General features: G+C 41.0%; 1 protein-coding gene across 2 annotated transcripts in view; it reads left to right on the top strand.

The window, feature by feature from the left end:
* Positions 1 to 17,767, top strand: part of MCU (mitochondrial calcium uniporter) — a 181,378-nt gene that overhangs the window by 9,782 nt on the left and 153,829 nt on the right. The window contains exon 1 of one of the 2 annotated variants that reach the window (XM_069071074.1): positions 12,927 to 12,968. The exons of the other annotated variant lie outside the window; for it this stretch is intronic. Coding sequence (XP_068927175.1) covers positions 12,942 to 12,968 — 27 coding nt within the window. The 5' untranslated portion in view covers positions 12,927 to 12,941. Of the gene's footprint in view, positions 1 to 12,926; positions 12,969 to 17,767 lie in introns of those variants that run through there. 2 annotated transcript variants of the gene reach the window in all.

Genomic DNA, 17,767 nt, shown 5'->3' with positions numbered 1-17,767 from the left:
CTATTTGTAATGTACAACTTGAGAAATGTTCCCAAAATAATCTCACATAGAATTTTCAGACGAAAAAGTGCATTTTCTTATCTCACTTTTTTACTCTCTAGGGGTTGATGGGAAAATAATGACTATAATCAGCCATATTAGATGTCTCTTAGGCTTAGATTTTCTGGTATTTGAGGTAATCATCAAGTATGAATCTTATTTTAAGTGCGTTTTTGCAATAACCTCCCACTTCCTCAGTTATCTCAGGAGGATACAAGAACCTTTTGACTAAGTATCCTCGTGGACATTTTCTTGGGATTATGATGTTCAGGGCATTTTCCTTTATTTATTTATTTATTTTTGGGTGCATGATAGGCCCAATTGTTCCTTTTTCACTGTTAAATGATTACTGAGGCAGCTAGGTAGTAACAGTGGCACGGAAAACTGGATGTGAAGTTAGGAAGAGCTGAGTTCAAATCCTGCCTCAGAGAGGAGCTGTGTGAGTCCGGGTAAGTCATTGTTCTGTAAAAAGGGGATAATAATAGTGCCTCCCTCCTGGGATTGTTGTGAGGCTTAAGTGAGATAATATTTGTAAGCAGTTTTGCAAACCTTAAAGCTCTCTATAAATATTAGCTTTTATTATAATTATTATATGTGACTTGGTAGTAGAATTCCATTTTCTTTGGCCTACCTAAAATGACACTAGTTAGGGTCCTAGGAATCTCCTTGTTTTGATGTTACAAGGCTTGTCTGTAGGGGGAGGGGAATCATTGTATGGAGGAAATGATCTTCTCATAACCTTTGGTGTTTAGTAACTAAGCTTGCATGGATAGGGTCCAAAGGGCATCTGCCTTGAAGTGAATTCTCATTGATGTTGAGGATATTAACGTTCGTTTGAAGGATGACTTCATAGTGTCTGGCACATTATGAGTTCTACGCAAATGTTGTGGGATTGCTTCGTCCCAGTGAAAGTGCCATGTGATTAGAAAGCCAAGAGGTGAGAATGGTCAATATGGAGAATGATAGACCAGGTGGAGAAAGGGGCCACAGAGATATTCTCTATCTGAGACTTCGTGATCAGGTGATTCAGAGAGCGGGCCTTGAGCCATCATCAGCTTGGCTCTTCAGCCTCCCCAGCCTGGCTCTCCCCATGCTTTCCTAGTCCCCTGGCCCCCCTATATGTCTGTATTCTTCATCCTACTGTGTGAGTCTGAGTCTGAGATCAGAAAAGGTCTTTATTCTTTCTCATGAGAAAGGGGCCTCTGTCCCTGTCGTTCAAATGGCATCTTCCAGGGAGAGAGCAACAGGTAGAAGGAAGCCCATGGTTTATATAACCTTCTAATGCAGAAACCCAACCCCCAACTGGCCTTCACTCTCATTGATGGGAAGGCCAGCCCACAACCTAAGGAAGGAATCTACTTGGAGACCAAGGACACGGAAACATGTGGGTGTCCAGTGCAAGGCCAGGAAAGCAGTTTGTCCTTATTTGGCCTGTCTTGTGCTGAGGTGGTACTGTCTTCATTGCTCTAAGTCCCAGATTCCTGTAAGATCAGGTGACTTCTAAACTTAGGCCTAGTGGATGATGAAGCCATTCTAGATTTGATTTTTCAGAATGGGGAAACTTCATTGCCAGTTATCCCTCACACTACCATACAGCCCATCCCTTGGTTTAGGTGCCACCACCCCTCCCGATCTCTTCCTTAGATCCAGCCTCACACCAGCCTTTCTTCCCTGTCCTGTCTCCTCGTATTTCCTTTGGGTATATTTTGTATTACATGTGGCTCCCCCAAGGGCAGGAGGTGCTTGTGTCCCCACTCCTGCCCTAGCCTCTAGCTGGCTCGTGGAAATATGTGCTTATTGATTGATGGATGGGACCTTAAGAGAGACTGAAATGTTATGGGGATTCTTCTGACCTGATGTGGCTGTTCAAATTCAGAGACTCTGTAGGCCAGACCCGAGACTTCAGCCTGCTTTTTGGCTTGCCCTTTTGTGTAGGTGACCCTCACCCCCACCTCTATAAAACACACACACACACACACACACACACACACACACACACGTCCTTTCAGCACCTCATCCCTTTTACAACCTGGACATAAATGGGCTTCTCTGTCATCCTTGATTTTCAGTGTATTTATTTTTAAGACCTTTTATCCTTGTTATTTACTCCCTTTTTCTCTTCTCTGCCCAGTCTAGAATTTCTTCTTACCACTACAATTTCTACCTAATAATGATCTGCAGCATTTCCCTGGTGCAGATACATTGCTTTCCTCTTGAATATGGTACACATTTCTCTCACCATTGACAGAAACCTGGATATTGCATTTGTCTGGGTTTAGAGCAGTGTTATAGAGCATTCTAGTGTTCCTTTGGCTTAGGAACTGTAGCCTTAAGGCTTAAATTTTGCAGTATGGATTCATGGGCTGGTCCTTTCCATGCTGTAAACTCCCTTGGGCTCCCTTCAAGGGCTGTTAAGTTTTATCACTTGGGAAATGAAAGTGACCTAAGGACAAACTCTCCCTCAGCAAGTTTTGGCAACTCTCATTTTTCCATTATACTAGAACCATAGATACCACAGACCAGGCCTGGTTCTCTTGTCTTGGAATTATCAGCCTTTTCAGTTGTTTGGTGGCCCCCTAGGCTGCCCCATTTAGAAATATAGGAAGCATACACTTCCTTCTTAGTCACCAGACCTGTGTAAATACAAAGGAAAGTAGAGTTTCCATTTCTTTCATACAGGATCCATCGTTAGGTAGGTTGGAAATATGTGCATTACCAGCAATTGCAGTGCTAGTTGGTAAAGTTAGTGTTGGGAAGCCTCTGAGAGTTCCTGAGAGTCAGAGATTGTGGTATGATAGCATTAATGTGAGCTTCCTAATTTAGGCAGATAAGATGGTACAAAGGTAAATGGGAGGACTGTGTGCCATGAGGAGTGAGGGAAGGAACACTGACCTATGGGCAGTCAGAAGACTTGGAGTGGCCTTCTGCCTCTGTTTCTGATTGACTTTGGGACTTAGCCCATTTGGGTTTTCATGTTCTATGAAAATTAGGGACCATATGTGATTACAGGGTCCAAGAGGTTTCTTTCATTCTGGCTAACTCTGTGTTAGGTTGTATGGAACCATGAACTCACAGAAACCCAGTTATGAACCATAGCCAGCTCTACCCCCCTTCTTTCTTCTCTATATGCTATTGTGTTTCATTCACCCTCCTTTTATTTTCCAAACCCTCTAGAGAACCCCTGGACCTCAGTATTTCGCAGTTCACTCCCTGAGTGCCCTTTGAAGATATTAAGGCTCTGAAGGGCCACACTTGTTTCTCCTCTCCCTATTAGAATGTTCACATTGCATCATCATGCCACCCCTACCATTACAAGTTCACCTCTTTATGTTTCACTGGATACTTGTTTTTGTATTTCTGAATTCTTACTCCCTTTTGGTCTTTTTTTTTTTTAACATTGATTAAAAATTTTTTTGAGTTGCAAATACTTTCCCTTCCTCCAGGCCCTCCCCCACCCATTGAGAAGCAAGCACTATGATATCCATTATACATGTGAAGTCATGCAAGACATTTCCGTATTAGCCTTGTTGCAAAAAAAAAGGGGGGGGGAGGAAACTATGCTTTATTCTACTGTCAGAGTTCATCAGTTCTATTTCTGGAGGTGGATAGCATTTTTTATCAAATGCCCTTTGGAATCGTTGTAGATCACTGTATTGATCAGAATAGCTAGTTGATTATTGTTACAATATTGCTATTATAATATACAGTCTTCTGCTGGTTCTGTTCACTTTGCATCAGTTCATATTATAAGTCTTTCCATATTTTTCTGAAACCATCCCCTTCATCATTTCTTATAACACAGTAGTATTTCATCACATTCATATGCCATAACTTGATTGATGGACATCCCCTCAATGTCCAATTCTTTACTACCACAAAAAGATCAGCTCTGTTCCTTTTATCAGACTTGCTTGAAGATTCTTAATCCATTAAAAGCCCATTTTTCCTTATCAGATTATACTCATCTTTTCAGGATAAATTATGCTTGATTGTAAGCTTATATTTTTTGCCTCGAGGTAGGTATTCTATGACAGTCTTTTCTTGTTTGTAGTAGAAGTTGCCAGCTCTTATGTGATAGTCTGTGGTTCCTTAAACTGCTTTTTTCTGGATTCTTACAGTATTTTTTTCTTTGTTGTGGGAGCTTTGGATTTTAGTTTTTTGACCTTCATGAATTTTTGCTTAAGGAGTTTCTTTCAGGAGGTGACTGGATTCTTTCCACCTGTACTTTGCCCTCTGGGTCTAATAAATCTAGGCAATTTTATGATCTCTTAAAATATAATGTCTAGGCTTTTTTTTTTTAATCATGGTTTTCAGAGAGTCAAATAATTCTTAAATTATATCTCTCTCCTTGACCAATTTTTCAGGTCATTTGTTTTCAGTACTTTATATTTTTATATTTTCTTCTCTCTTTTTCTAAGCTTTTGATTTTATCTTAATATTTCTTGCTGTCTCATGAAGGAGTCATTGATTTCTGCGTGATATGCTCTAGTTTTCAGGGAGTGTGTTAACTTGGGTAATATTGTTAGTTCTCTTATAAGCTGTTTGTTCTTTCAAATCTTCCCTCCAGAACTTTTATTTCATTTTTTATTTCTTCATTTCTTCTAGGTGTTCAGGTAGTCTTTGTAGAAAATACATTTTTTCCTTTTAGTCACTGCTTTAGTTCTTATGGAATCATCTTTGGGAAAAATTTTTAGATCTACAATAATTTTTTGATGCTGATTGTTTTCTTTGATTTACTCATCTTTCCAGCTTCTGTTCTGAATTGGAACCTTCACGGCCAGGTTCCTTCTTCTGTCCACTTTGGGATGTCATGGTCAGCTATGCTAGGAAACCTCTGCCTCTTGGGGTTAGGGACTCTGTGCCTTCCCCTCCCCCCTTTTCAAAGGTCTTGGCTTTGGGCTACCTGATTCTGAGTGCTGCTGCTCTGTTCTGGTCACTGCCACTTGGCTCTGTCTACTTCTGCTTTCTGGAGATTTCAAGTGCCCTACTCTGGAGCTTTCTGCCCCTTGGGTGATTTCTGATCACCTGGATCTTTCTTAGCCTTCCTGTCTTAAGGCAACAGGAATCTTTGGCTGGCCTCGGGACCTCTGCAGGACTAGTCTGTTTGCCTGCACTGGCTTTGTTGGTGGCGCCCCCCCCCCCCCCTTAGGCTTCTGGTTCACTTTTTGGGCAGCTCTGGAAGAAGCCACTCTAGAGCCCCACTGGGTTTCTTGATTGTTTTTCAGCCTAGTGAAATCTCACACTTTTTGCTGGAATGGGTATTTGGGAGCAGGGAGGTCTGCTTTCCGTTCTTTCAGCCATCTTGGCTAGAAGACAATGTTAAAGGTTAGGGATGGAGAGAGCAGCATTTCATTTTAGTAGTTGTTATTGGGGGGTGGGGAGGGCTTTCCTCTACTTTTGAGGAGGTAAAAATTACTCATACATTCAGTCCCACCTTGTTCCCTTATTCTACTTTCCCCATTGGAAGCAAGAAGAGAAGGGCAGTCAGTTTTAAGTGGGGATGATGCTATGCCATTTTTGTGCTTTCCCTCTGAGATCACAGTCTTCTGTCTACTCTTTATATACCCTTGAATGTACTTAGTTATTTTTATGTTCATCACCCCCATTAAACTGTGAGTTTCTTGAGGTCAAGACCTTTTTTTTTTAAACCTTTTTATCCCCAGGTGATTAGTACAGTGCCTGGTACAAAGCAAGCTCTTGATAGATGCTTTTGGAATGACTGTATTTGTATTTCTTTGTTGCCATTCTTTTTACACATCTTCATGCCTGTTACATTCTCTGTGTAGGTTTCATCAGAAAACTCAGATGAGCATTGCATAGGATGAGAGGGTACATGGAGATTGTGACCTGCGTGGATACATCTGTTGCCAGAGTAGTTTGCAAAGGACCTGACCTAGATGCACCATTTAAATGGTAGCCCAGGGTTACATTAACCAGTGTTGAGCTTTGCATCATTTTTCTGATTCCCTAGGACTTGTTCTGCAGAAACCTGTATAAGTAGGTGCCCATTGAAATCTGATTGTTCATGAAACGTATCAATAAGTAGTTACCCACATTCCTGATCATTTCTTTTCCTCACAGCAGTGGAAGACAGAGTTAGAAAGTCAGAGGGACCATTTTTTAAGTCTCGTAATAGATTGTGTTAAAGATAATACGGCTTTTTAATTATAGCTCTTCATGTGATGGTGTCACTGTCTGTACTTAGATGCTATGGTGATAGGAGTCATAGAAATGCAGGGAAGGAAGAGATTCTGTTTGATTCAGGCAGCAGCTAATAGTCATAAAGCAGTTCACCAGTCATGCCATACAGAAATCAGTGCTTTATGTAGGTGCTGATTAAGTGACCTCGGAAAGAAAAAGCATAGTGCTGACTGATTCGTTGTTAGGATTTGAAGACGTTGACCCAGTGGCAGTGGGCAAATAGTCTGTGGGGAGGGGGGAGGAGGGGAACCTTTGGAGAGAGGTGCTGCCAACTTTATCACCATGTTGGATCCCTTACTGAATTCCTTACGTTTCCACAGATGATTAATTAGAGAAATCTTGGAGGTGTTCGGTTTCTTTTGAAATCGATCTTTACTAATCACCTTTTCAAAAACCCTGCTGTATCCTGTATCTTGTATCGTCCTGCCAACAACTCTGTCAGCTACCTGGAAGCAGGGCTTGTGGCCAGGGGCCAACCCCAAGTAAAAATTTGTTTTTCATTTTAAATCAGAGTACATACCAGAATATTTTCAGGAAAGCTCTTTTTCCAAAGAGATTATAGAAAGTAGCATGTAGGTTTCCTTTTAAGTAAAGGAGAATCTTTTATCCCCACATACCCAGACAAGATCTTGGCTGGAGCGTGCCAGTTTTGCAAATGAGGGGAAACCTCTGTGTGTGTGTGTGTGTGTGTGTGTGTGTATGTGTGTGCTCATATACATACATATACATACACACATGTTCACAATCTGGTTTGTTATTTTCTCATTCTTTAGTTAGAGTTAGTGCTGATTCTGAAATCAGTGACTAGATAGAAAATAAAGTTGACAGGTTACATGTATATTAACATTTTAATTTCTTGGTTTAGTGCCTTTTCTCCCTGTTTTACTCCTTTCCCCACCCTCAAGCAGTAATACTAAAGAAAACAAAATCTCTTTTTTATGCTAAGCCCTGATCCATCCTTTAAATATAAACACAGGGTTTGCAGTATAATAGTTTTTTTTTGTATCCTTATATTAAAATGGAGCTTTTGCACCATTTTCAGTGCTTTCTTGATAATTTTAATATCTCATTTTGTGTTGGTGTTTGAAACAGGAAGAAGTTAAGTTCTCAATGTGACCAAGTACTTCCAACCCAGGAGAGCTTTAAATATGCAGTGCCTCTCTTTTTAATGATAGCTTGAGCTCTTAGCAAAAGGAGAAAATAATGAAAGGGAAGAATAGATTTCATGTCTTAAGATAAGAAATCCTTGTCAAGATTAAAGTAGAGATGAGTTGAAGCCACAGAATTATAGATCAGGAGGTCGAGTCACAGCCGTTTTAGAAGGGAGGATAGAATAGGCCAAGGAGAAAGGGCTGATTTGCTCCATCTCTCAGAGAAAAGCTCAAAGAAGCAAACTTGTAAGGACAAGGGAGATCAACAGGGTACCAGGCATAATAGCTGGTTCTTCTTAAGGAAGTGGAACGGGACAGCAAAAGGCCTCTGTTGTCCATTAGACAAGGAGAAGTCTTTTGAGCTGGATTTTTATTTTCATAGGCACAGACAGGAAGAGCAAGCTAATTTTTTCAGCTCTTAGGGAATTTAGGAGAAGCCAGTCATATTTTTTCTCTTTTTCTTTTCTTTTTTTTTGAGAGTGTGGAATGATCTTATTTATCATATTCTTGGGAGAAAAAAAAATAAAACTCAGTATTTTTTGCAAGGGGATACAGGGGAAGGGTGGGGGCGTGGAATAATGTTTTATTACACAGATGAACATGTCTTCTTCAGAATATATGGGAACATTTGCCATAATAGAGAGAGCTCATACTGGATTTATATATTGAAGCATAAACTTGATTTTGTCCAACTCAGAGATGTTTCAATTCTGTAGAGCCCAAGACAAAATGTAATTGGAATTCTGTTGGCATTAATTCAGTAATGTGTTATTTCTGTTTGTTTGAAATAATCTGAAGTTGGGGGAAAAATCTGTTTCTTCTATAAAAGGAATTTTACTGTTTGTATTCCCTAGATGGTTTAAAAAAAAAAAGCTCTTTCTAAATTAAGTGGTATTTATAGGCTAACAGGAAGGCATAGGAATAGATTTGAGAGAATCCTGGTCAATAAAGAGCCAGCACAGTGGTAGGCACGTAGGTGCTTAGTAAATATTTGTTTAATTTTGTAAGTTTTACTGTAGCTATGTATGTGTTCATGTCTGTACTCACACACTGGACATCAAGCTCAGAATTAACAGCCTGGGGCTGTGGCCTGGGGAGAATGTTAGATTTTACCTCCAGTTTCTAGATAAACTGATCCTATCCTTGTTAATGGTCTGGGGAGCATTTTGCACAGTTCTGTGATGCAGAGCTGGGATTCACTGGGTCTGTCCCTCCAAATGAGCTGTTGTAATGCTGAACCAGCAGGGACAGTACTGTAATAAACAGGAGACTTTCCGGGAGATGGAGTTGAAGGCAAACCACCAGCCAGAACAGAGGGGAAGATGTTGTTTGGGCACCTAAGAAGTGAGCTGGTCATAAAGGAAAAATACTGCTGTCCTCAGGGAATATACCACTCTAATTAAGTTAATTGGGAACTGGGCGATTTAGACTCTCAGTATTTCCAACAAAAAGTGACAGCTTTAAGCATTTTTGAAAATTAGGTGATGGCAGCAGCTAGGTAGCCCAGTAAATAAGGCACCAGCTCTGGAGTCAGGAGGAACTGAGTTCAAATTCAGCCTCATACACTTGACACGTACTAGCTGTGTGACCTTGGGCAAGTAACTTAACCCTGATTACCTCACCTCCCAACTCCACCCCCCACCAAAAAAAAACAACAAACCAACAGCAACCAAAAAAATAAAAATAAAATTAGACAACAGAGCAAGAAAGGTCCTGGTTAAAGCTTGTCTGATGTAGGTATTTGAATTTTCTTTTTTCTTGCTGAACTAAGACTCCAGAGCCTCAAGAATGATTCAGATCTATTTGTCTTTGCCATAGGAGTTTTAAGGGCTCCAATGTGGAAGGGTCGAACTAGAGATTAGGAATGTTTGTCAGGTCAGACAGAGTGGGGTCCCTGCAGGTAGGGGTAAATAAAAATTCCTTATTTCTGATGCCTGTAAAAAAAGTCAAGATTAATTTCTTTACACATAATCCATTTAGGATCAGTCTGGTGGGGGGTGTATGTGAAAGATACTTGTGATTTTTCAATGTCAATCAGTTTTCCAGGGACAAAGCAACATGGAACTAATCAGCAGAAATATATCAGGGTTTATAGATGGGTAAATTGGCGTTCATGAAATATGATGAATTCAGCTGCTCTTTCCCACGTCTCTCTTCCTTCCTGACGTCCTTAATTAATTAATTTTTAGTTTTCAGCATTCACCTCCATAAGCTTGAGTCAAATTTTCTCCACCTCCCTCCTGTTTCCCCTCCCCAAGATGGCATGCAATCTGATATAGGCTCTACACATGCATCCTTATTAAACATATTTTCACATTATGTCGTAAAGAAGAATTAGAACAATTGGGAGGAACCATGAGAAAGAAAAAACAAATTAAAACAAAAAGAGAGCAAATAGTATGTTTCGATCTGCATTGAGACTTTCTTATTTCTGCTAAGTGAACCGCCACTTTCCTGTCAACCTCTAGAAAAGGTTTGGTTAAAGGAGGCAGGCAAATGGTAATATAAAATTACAGCATTTATTTGTCATTCCCTTAAGCCTAGCATTATTTGTACAAGGAGTGCAGGACTAGAGTCCTGACTGAGGAACAAAAGGGTGAGAGAGCTTAAATACATTTTAGGACCATCCCCATTCAGGGTAGCTGAATCACACAAATTTATGATCCCCAGAATGGTTTAATCATTGTATGAGAAAGGAATTTTCTTAATTGAATAAAGGGTAAATACAATAAAATAAGAGAGATGACAAAGTGTCAGTTGGTATTATGATCCAGAATATCGGTGTTTTCTTTACCATTAACATTCTATAACATGGTATATGCCCAGAAAATCTTAAGATAAGAAAAAAGTCTCCTTACTCAAGTTAGTGCCTGGAGTTGAGGGTCTCATCCTGAAGGGCCATAAAGTGGCCTCTTCTGGTTTGTTGACATAAGAAGAGGTATTCTCCGGGCTCACTCAGAGAGCAAGACAAAGCTGGGTCTGTTGGGAATTTATGATCCTATTCCCAGCCTTATCTAGTCTCTGGAATGTCTGACAAAATAAAAAAAAGGGAGCCTTTTTAAAATGAGGCAAAGTAGCCTGTTTGATTCAGATTTTGGCCAAAATATGATATTTAATAATTATCATTCCCATCCTTCCATGCTTGATACCTTGGTACTAACTTTCTTTTATTTTAAATTATTTTTTTTGCATTTAACAAGTTTTTTTGGTATTAATTTTTATTCCTCCCAGTCCCCCTTGACTCTCCCTTTTCCCTTCCAGCCAATCCCAAATCCCGCTGATTCTCTCTCCAGGACTATTTGCTACAGCCTCATAACTTGTCTCTCCCCACTTTAATTGATTCTGTACACCATTGCCAAATTCATCTTCCTAATGCACAGGTCTGACTGATTATTTCACTGTTCTGTTCAGAAACCTTCATGACACCCCGTTGTCTTCTGGGCAACTTATGCTAGCATATGAAACTTTTTTTTTTTAACTATCTGACCCCAGCCTGCATTTCCTGCCTACTCTTTTTCTCTGCTCCATTCTGAATGCTCTACACGCCAGCCAAGCTCATGGTTTCACCAACATAGCCAGGCTTCCTTGCAACAAATTATCTTCTGCACCTTGATTTTACCCACCTCATTTCTTTACCTGTTTCAAGTCTTGTTCATTTGTTTCAGTCATGTGCAACTCTTTGTGACCCCATTTGAGGTTTTCTTGGCAAAGATAGTGGAGTGGTTTGCCATTTCCTTCTCCAGCTTATATTACAGATGAGGAAACTGAGGCAAACAGGGTTAAGTGACTTGCCCAGGGTTATACAGCCAGTAAGTGTCTGAAGCCAGATTTGAGCTCAGGAAGATGAGTCTTTCTGACTCCAGGCCCAGCGCTCTAGCACCCCTAGCTTCCCTGCCATCATTTAAGACACGTCTGAAAGGGGGCTGCTTCCATGATTGCTCCCAACCTGAAGTGATCCATGTCCTCCTTAGAATCCTCATAACATTTTTGAATCTTTTATACAATTATTATAATTGATTCTGTTATAGTTATTTATATCTAAGTCTAATCCTTCCTGCGGAGGGTCTCCTTGAAAGCAGGAACCAGTATTTTCTTTGTCTTTGTTATCTCCTCTACTATGCAGGTTCCTTAAATGTTCGTTGTTGAATGAATGTAGAGGTTATGCACAGTTGTTTCTTAGACTTGTGTAAGCTCTAAGAAATTCAGTATAATGTGATTAAATTGCAAAGTGGACTTAAAAATAGGATTTAGAAAACAATTTTTTTAGTTGTTTATTCTCAGAATTTTGACAATAAATCAGAAGTTAAAACTGTCCCCCTTTTTCTTATAAAAATCTTATTACTCTTTCTGCATTATATATCAGTTAATGAGTTGCTATGTTAAATCCCCATTTTTATGTCTGACTCACCATGAGGCTGGGAAGGATTTAATGGCTGTTTTGGGGGGAAAAAGTATTAACACATGTATATCACATTTTGACAGCCTTTCTAGATTATTCTGGGCTTTAAACCGAAGGAACTTCTTTTGAAGAATCTGATTGTCCTTGGGCTTACTCTCGGACTCAGGTGCAAAGATGAGTTGGAAACACCCAGCTATGCCAGTTCTAGACTTTGGGGTGCGCCTTGCCGGGGTCCTCCAGGCTCCAAAGAAAGGGCCTTACCTGTGACACTGACTGGAGGTGTTTTTCTGTTCTTTTAGATCTTTTGCCACCTTTCCTCCAGTGCCTGGCAGGATTCCCTTCCTACCTGACTCTCCATGCACCATGCCAATGACATCATAGCTGCTAGAGAGGGGAGCTGGCCTGTGGGAGTCAAGTAAGTGCCTTGTTTACTATTTGGCATGGTTTTTGCTTACTTTGCAAAGCCATGGAGAGTAACTCCTTATGATGGGATTTTTTAAAAGGCACTTGCTTGATCCTTTGTAGCCTGGTTCTTTTCTCCAGCTTGCCATTAAATGTCTAGGCACGGAAGGGGAGTAGCAGCTGCTAGGGGCCAGCTGAAGGCACTGGTTTGTATTTTTAGACCAGGGCAGATGCAGAGGATGGCTTTTTAATTTCAACAGGAGCCCTCTGAGGTCTGCTCCCTGGTGCTTGTGAGAGGGAGGTCTTGTTCAGGTTGTGATTCCACCCTGGCCTTTGGCAGCTAGAACAGAAATGTGAAGTTAGCCCTTAAGCCCCTTTGACTTTGTGGGCCTTCGGTGGATGACGTAGGGCTGGGTGAACCCATACCTCTGGGCCTCTTTGGGGATGGGACAGGCCTCAGAGGTAGGCCGAAGGGAGTTTTTGTGCTTGTCTGGAGTTGTTTATTACAAACGGGCTTGGCTTCTGGAAGGAGAGTGGGGAGGATCGGTCCCAGCCTCGTTTCTGAGTTAGAAGGAGTTGGCATTAGTATTTATAATAGCCCCCATTACTTAAACTTGGTGTTTTCCTTTTCAGGTCTTCTTGTAAGTTTTTGCCTCTGTAAATGAATACCTCCCTTGTTACACCCCAACACTCATTTAAGGGAGAGTGTTGACCTGGTCTGTCTTAGGTGTTGGTGATGTGACGTGTTTATGCAGGGGAAACTTGAATATTCCCAGGTATGTGAAGGCAATCACTCTCATGACATGTTCTTCTTCTCAAAGAACTTCATTTTTAGGGAGAATTCCAGCCAGGTGATACAGCCATCTGATAGAAAATTACTTAGTTCTGCTTCAATTGATTTTCTCCCGGCCTGATGATAAAGGTGCAGTGACTGAGGGCCCTTTATAGGTATAAGAATCTGCATCTCCATTGGGCAGTGGAATTTGAAGGGAAGGCTGAGTACTGAGGAAGTAGGAGCTTTATTCCCGCCTCATCTTGACCTTAGAAAATAACTTCCTGTCCTTGAGTGCTTTTTTCTTGAATGTAAAATGAAAGAAAGAACCTTTTAAAATGTTTTTTTAATAAGACATTCTAGAAAGACTGGAAAATATCCAAGTTGTTAAGAGAAATCCTCGAGATGGTTTTCTCCCCTCTCTATTAATGCTGAAGGAAGTAGCGTATTTTTTCCTTTTGTAACCAACCAGATGCTAGATTTTTAGACAGGATCATATGGCTCTTCCTTTCTTGATGACTCATCACACTCAATGGAGTATCAGCATGCTAGTTTTCTGATATGAGTCATGTTGGTCGTTGAGACCACATCAGAAGTCACAGATTATTTCATTTGGACTGGAGATTCCTAACAGATAATCCAAAAGATTTATTGGATAAACTGGTCCTTTTAGCAGTATCTTCCCAGGTATGTGGCAGGAGATTTAAAAAAAAGTACTTCCACTGAGTGGCTTGGTTGACCCTAAAATGAGGGGCCTGATGGTGACTTAAATTAGAATGCCCATGTTGAAAATCAAGTGCTAAATTGAAATTCAAGCAGGTAGTTCTGTTAATTAATGTCTAAATCATCAGTCAGTGTTGTGATTTTTAAAAAAATGGATTTCAGACTCAAGTCAGTCCTCTTAGTGAAGAATCATGCTGAAATCAATGGTTCTTGTTTGGGACTTCTTCCTGAGTGAGGAGAAGAAGAAGGGAACACATTAGCTCATGTCCTGTGCTGAGTTTTTTCTTCTTGGAGGGGGGGCAGGGAGGGCAATTGGGGTTAAGTGACTTGCCCAAGGTCACACAGCTAGTTTTGTGTTAAGCGTCTGAGGCCAAATTTGAACTCAGGTCCTCCTGACTCCAGGGCAGGTGCTCTATCCTCTGTGCCACCTAGCCTCTCTATGATGTTTAGACAGTGAATACCAAATGAGTACATGACATTGTATTTTTAAAAGCTTTAGAGTTTATAAAAAACATTTGAAGGCAAATTAGAGGAGGATATTTTTTTCACAAAGTTTTAAGTGGAGATGTGGTTCTTTAGATTTGTCTTCAAGACAATGCAGCTAAAGCAGAATCCTATTATGTTATGGTATGTTGTTACATCCTATATCCTTGTTCTTTAAAGCAAAGACACCCCTAGAAATTCAGTGTGGTGAAATGGATAAAGGGGAGTCAGAATGACCTGTGTACCAGTACCGTCTGTGATGTGCTCTAGCTGTGTGATCATTTAATCTCGGTGCCTTAGAATTGTCGGGAATATAAGTTACACATGAGTTACCCGTCACCCTCTTTGAAGCTAGGGTCCTGCTCTAATGAGACAGAGCCTAGGTCTGGCCCATGCCCCCCAACCTCCACCAAAAACAACCATCTAAAGCACAACAGTTTAGAATTCTAAGCATCAGCAAAGGTAGGCACTGTAGGGAAAGGGAGTTCTTACTTACATGGCATCCCACGGCTACTACGTGTGGCGGAGTCCCAGATCCCAGGTCTCTTTTCCTTCACACCATGTTGCTTCTGGAAGAGAACTTATTCTTTTACACATGGTATTATCAATAAACAATGGCTCCTGCCTTCCTGTGAGTGTAAATCCCTACGCTCTCTCCCATCTTTTCCTGGAGAGCCCTCAGTGGGACTGGATCCTGGGCTGCTCAAGTCGTCCAGGGGGTTTCTGCTGTTTCAGATGTCACTTTTGCCTCTGGTATTATCTCTGTGAAAGATGGGCTGAGAGAAGCCAATTCATTGCCTGCCCGAGGTGATCTTTAGGCTGGTGGAGGCTGGGCTTTCTTCTTGGTCTCCCTTAGAGCACCATGCAGAATGCATGAGCATAGCCAGTGTCCCGTCAATATGTGGGGATGACCTTTCCTCACACACTGCTTTGTTTTGCAAGTTGCTGAGGCCTTATTATGTAATTTGGCATATTTTGCTCTCTGTGTTGGGGCTTTATCCTCCTCTTCTAGGCCCTGAGATCCACTAGGGCTCAACTTTTTGTGTTCTTCAGTGCCCAGCATGGGGTCTCCACACGGTAGATGCTTAAGAAATGTTTGATGAATTGCTAAATGGAGATAAATTGTTTTTCTTCCTGGATTTCTCACTTAGATTGCAGTGAAGCTCAGCATAGCAGCCTCATGTTTTAGATGGAATTAATTTATGTCAAGTTCGTTTTGATAGGATTTGCTGACATCATTCTCAGTGCCTGACAAGCCCTCTCATTCTTGTTAAATTCTGGCCTGTCTTTCAAAGCCTAGCTTAGATACTTAAACACCACCTCCTCTTAGCTTCCTCTTACCCTGGATCTATCTCTTCTTCTCTACCCCACCTCACCTCCATCCCAGTCATCCTACCCTCAATTTGATAATAAATCCTAGAACCACAGTTTCAGAGTTAGAATCGACCTTAGTCCAATATCCTCCTTTACTACACAAGGTTATATGACTTTTACAGGTAATAATAAATGGCAGTTAGGATTAGAACTCAGGGCCCCCATCTCCAAACCCCACATTAGCTCCAGTGAACTCTGATGCCCTCCATAAGGACCTTTGTTCCTCCAAGAATTCACAGAGAATTTTGTTTTGACCCTTTTTTAATGCATTTATCATTTATTATTGTATATTTTATATTTATTTATATATACTCAAATATATTTAGCATGTTTATATATGTAGGTAACTCAGTTCCCTGTTACATTTTAGTAAGCTACATGAGGGCAGGGAGTAGGTCTTATTTAAAGTTTGTATTTTTCCTAGCGCCTTACTCTTGCACCCTGCACATAGTAAGTGTTCACTAAATATTTGAGATGAGTTGAATTAAATTTTGGAATGAAGAGAGGCACTCTTCAGTGACCTCCAGAATGCATGGGTCAGGCCTCTAAGTCAAATTACTCATCATTTAGTTCCAGTAAAATGTACTTGTATCCCAGGAAAATGCTGAAGCTTTATTCTTCCACTAATGGCCAGTTTGTCCACCTACAACTGGGATTCATTATGCTGTATGAGCTCTAGCACTTTGGGTTATATTGGATTGTTTGCAGGGGGAGGTCTGGGGGTGCAGAGGGAAGGGGAGAAGGAAGAGAGGGTTAGCAAATTAGAACCATAACCTGGAGGAGACTGAGTCTGAATGTTTCAGCCTGATTCGAGGGCTTCTGTGTCCAGGAGGATGCGATGGTTTTTCATTTGTTTGTGTTACAAGACTTAATAACTTACTGAGTCTTAATGTCAGCTTGTCACTGTAAAATCTCTTTGAGGAGAACGTCTCTGCCCTTTTGGCTTCCTCAGAATATGGCACAGTGGCATAATGTTTGTGGCTTGTTTTCCTGTTTGAATTGAAAGGGTGAAGCAGCAACCACAGCTTATATTCCTGTGACCCTTTTCTCACTGCAGCCCTGAGACATAGGGAGCAGCAGTCCCTGGGCAGCCCTAATGTCCCTTCCCTACATTTACAGCTGGTCTACACTCTCTCCTCTGAAGGTGGTAGGCGTCGTTCAATGCCTTTGCTTGTGCCATTCAGGGGTCCCTGACATCTACTGCCTACTGGCCACACCTCACACGCCCCCTGGTCCTTAGAGCTTCTGAGAACCAGCCCCTGGGAGCTTGTTTAACTCTCTGGTATCTTTATCATATAATGATCATGTTAAAGACATTATGCCTTTTCTAAACTATCTCCCTCAGCACCTAGCACAGAGTTCTGCACACAGTAGGCTCCGGATAAATTTTTATTGAGTGAATTCCCATTTTACAGATTTTACAGATAAGGAAACTGCAGAATTTTAAGTGTTTTTACCCATCGTCACACTAGTTAGCATTGGAGTATGTGGTTGCACTTCTCCATGTAGTTTCATCTCTGACAGGTTAGTATACTATCTTTAGGGGAAATCTTTATTGCAACAGCATGCCAAATGACTTCCAGGGCCCTACCAGACATCTTTACTTGGATGTTCTGCTGTTACCTTAAATTCAGTACATTTAAAATGGAATACATCGTCCATCTTCCAAAATCTACTCCTTTTCCTGACATATATTTATTGTCGTTATTCTGGGAACCTGGACTTGAAGATTTCTCTGTGACTCTCATAAGGCCCAGAAGGCAGCTGGTCACCAAATATTACAGATTTTTTTTTCTGTTGTCCTCTCTCTTACCTTTCTGCTTCCATTCCTAAGGACAAGCTAGCCGAGTTTACTCCTTACCATTTTGCGTCTGGACTATTGTAATCCCCTCCTCACTAGTCTCTCCCTGCATCTAGCTTCTTTTTCTCAAGTCTGTCCTATACACCTCTCCCAAATCAATCTTCCTAATATGTTACTCTTATCATGTCACCCTGCTGTGAGAAACTTTCAGTGGCTCTAAGTTATTTATCGGATCGAGCCCAAGCTTGTTTAGCCTGACATTCAAGACTCTCTGCATTTGGACCCAACTCCACCTAGGAGCTCAGAAAGAAGAAAGACCATTGCAATAGAGTTAACTGGTTTTCACATCAAATTTAGGTCCATCTTGTGGATGGTCTGCACATGTCAGAGCAGTAGTCGTTATGGGAACTTGATGGCATGTC

This window comes from Petaurus breviceps, unplaced genomic scaffold (assembly GCF_028583685.1).
Source record: "Petaurus breviceps papuanus isolate PSGF00001 unplaced genomic scaffold, PetGlider_PUasm1.0 90825, whole genome shotgun sequence".
Taxonomy (NCBI): Eukaryota; Metazoa; Chordata; class Mammalia; order Diprotodontia; family Petauridae; genus Petaurus; species Petaurus breviceps.
This window is presented reverse-complemented; position numbering and strand designations above follow the sequence as displayed.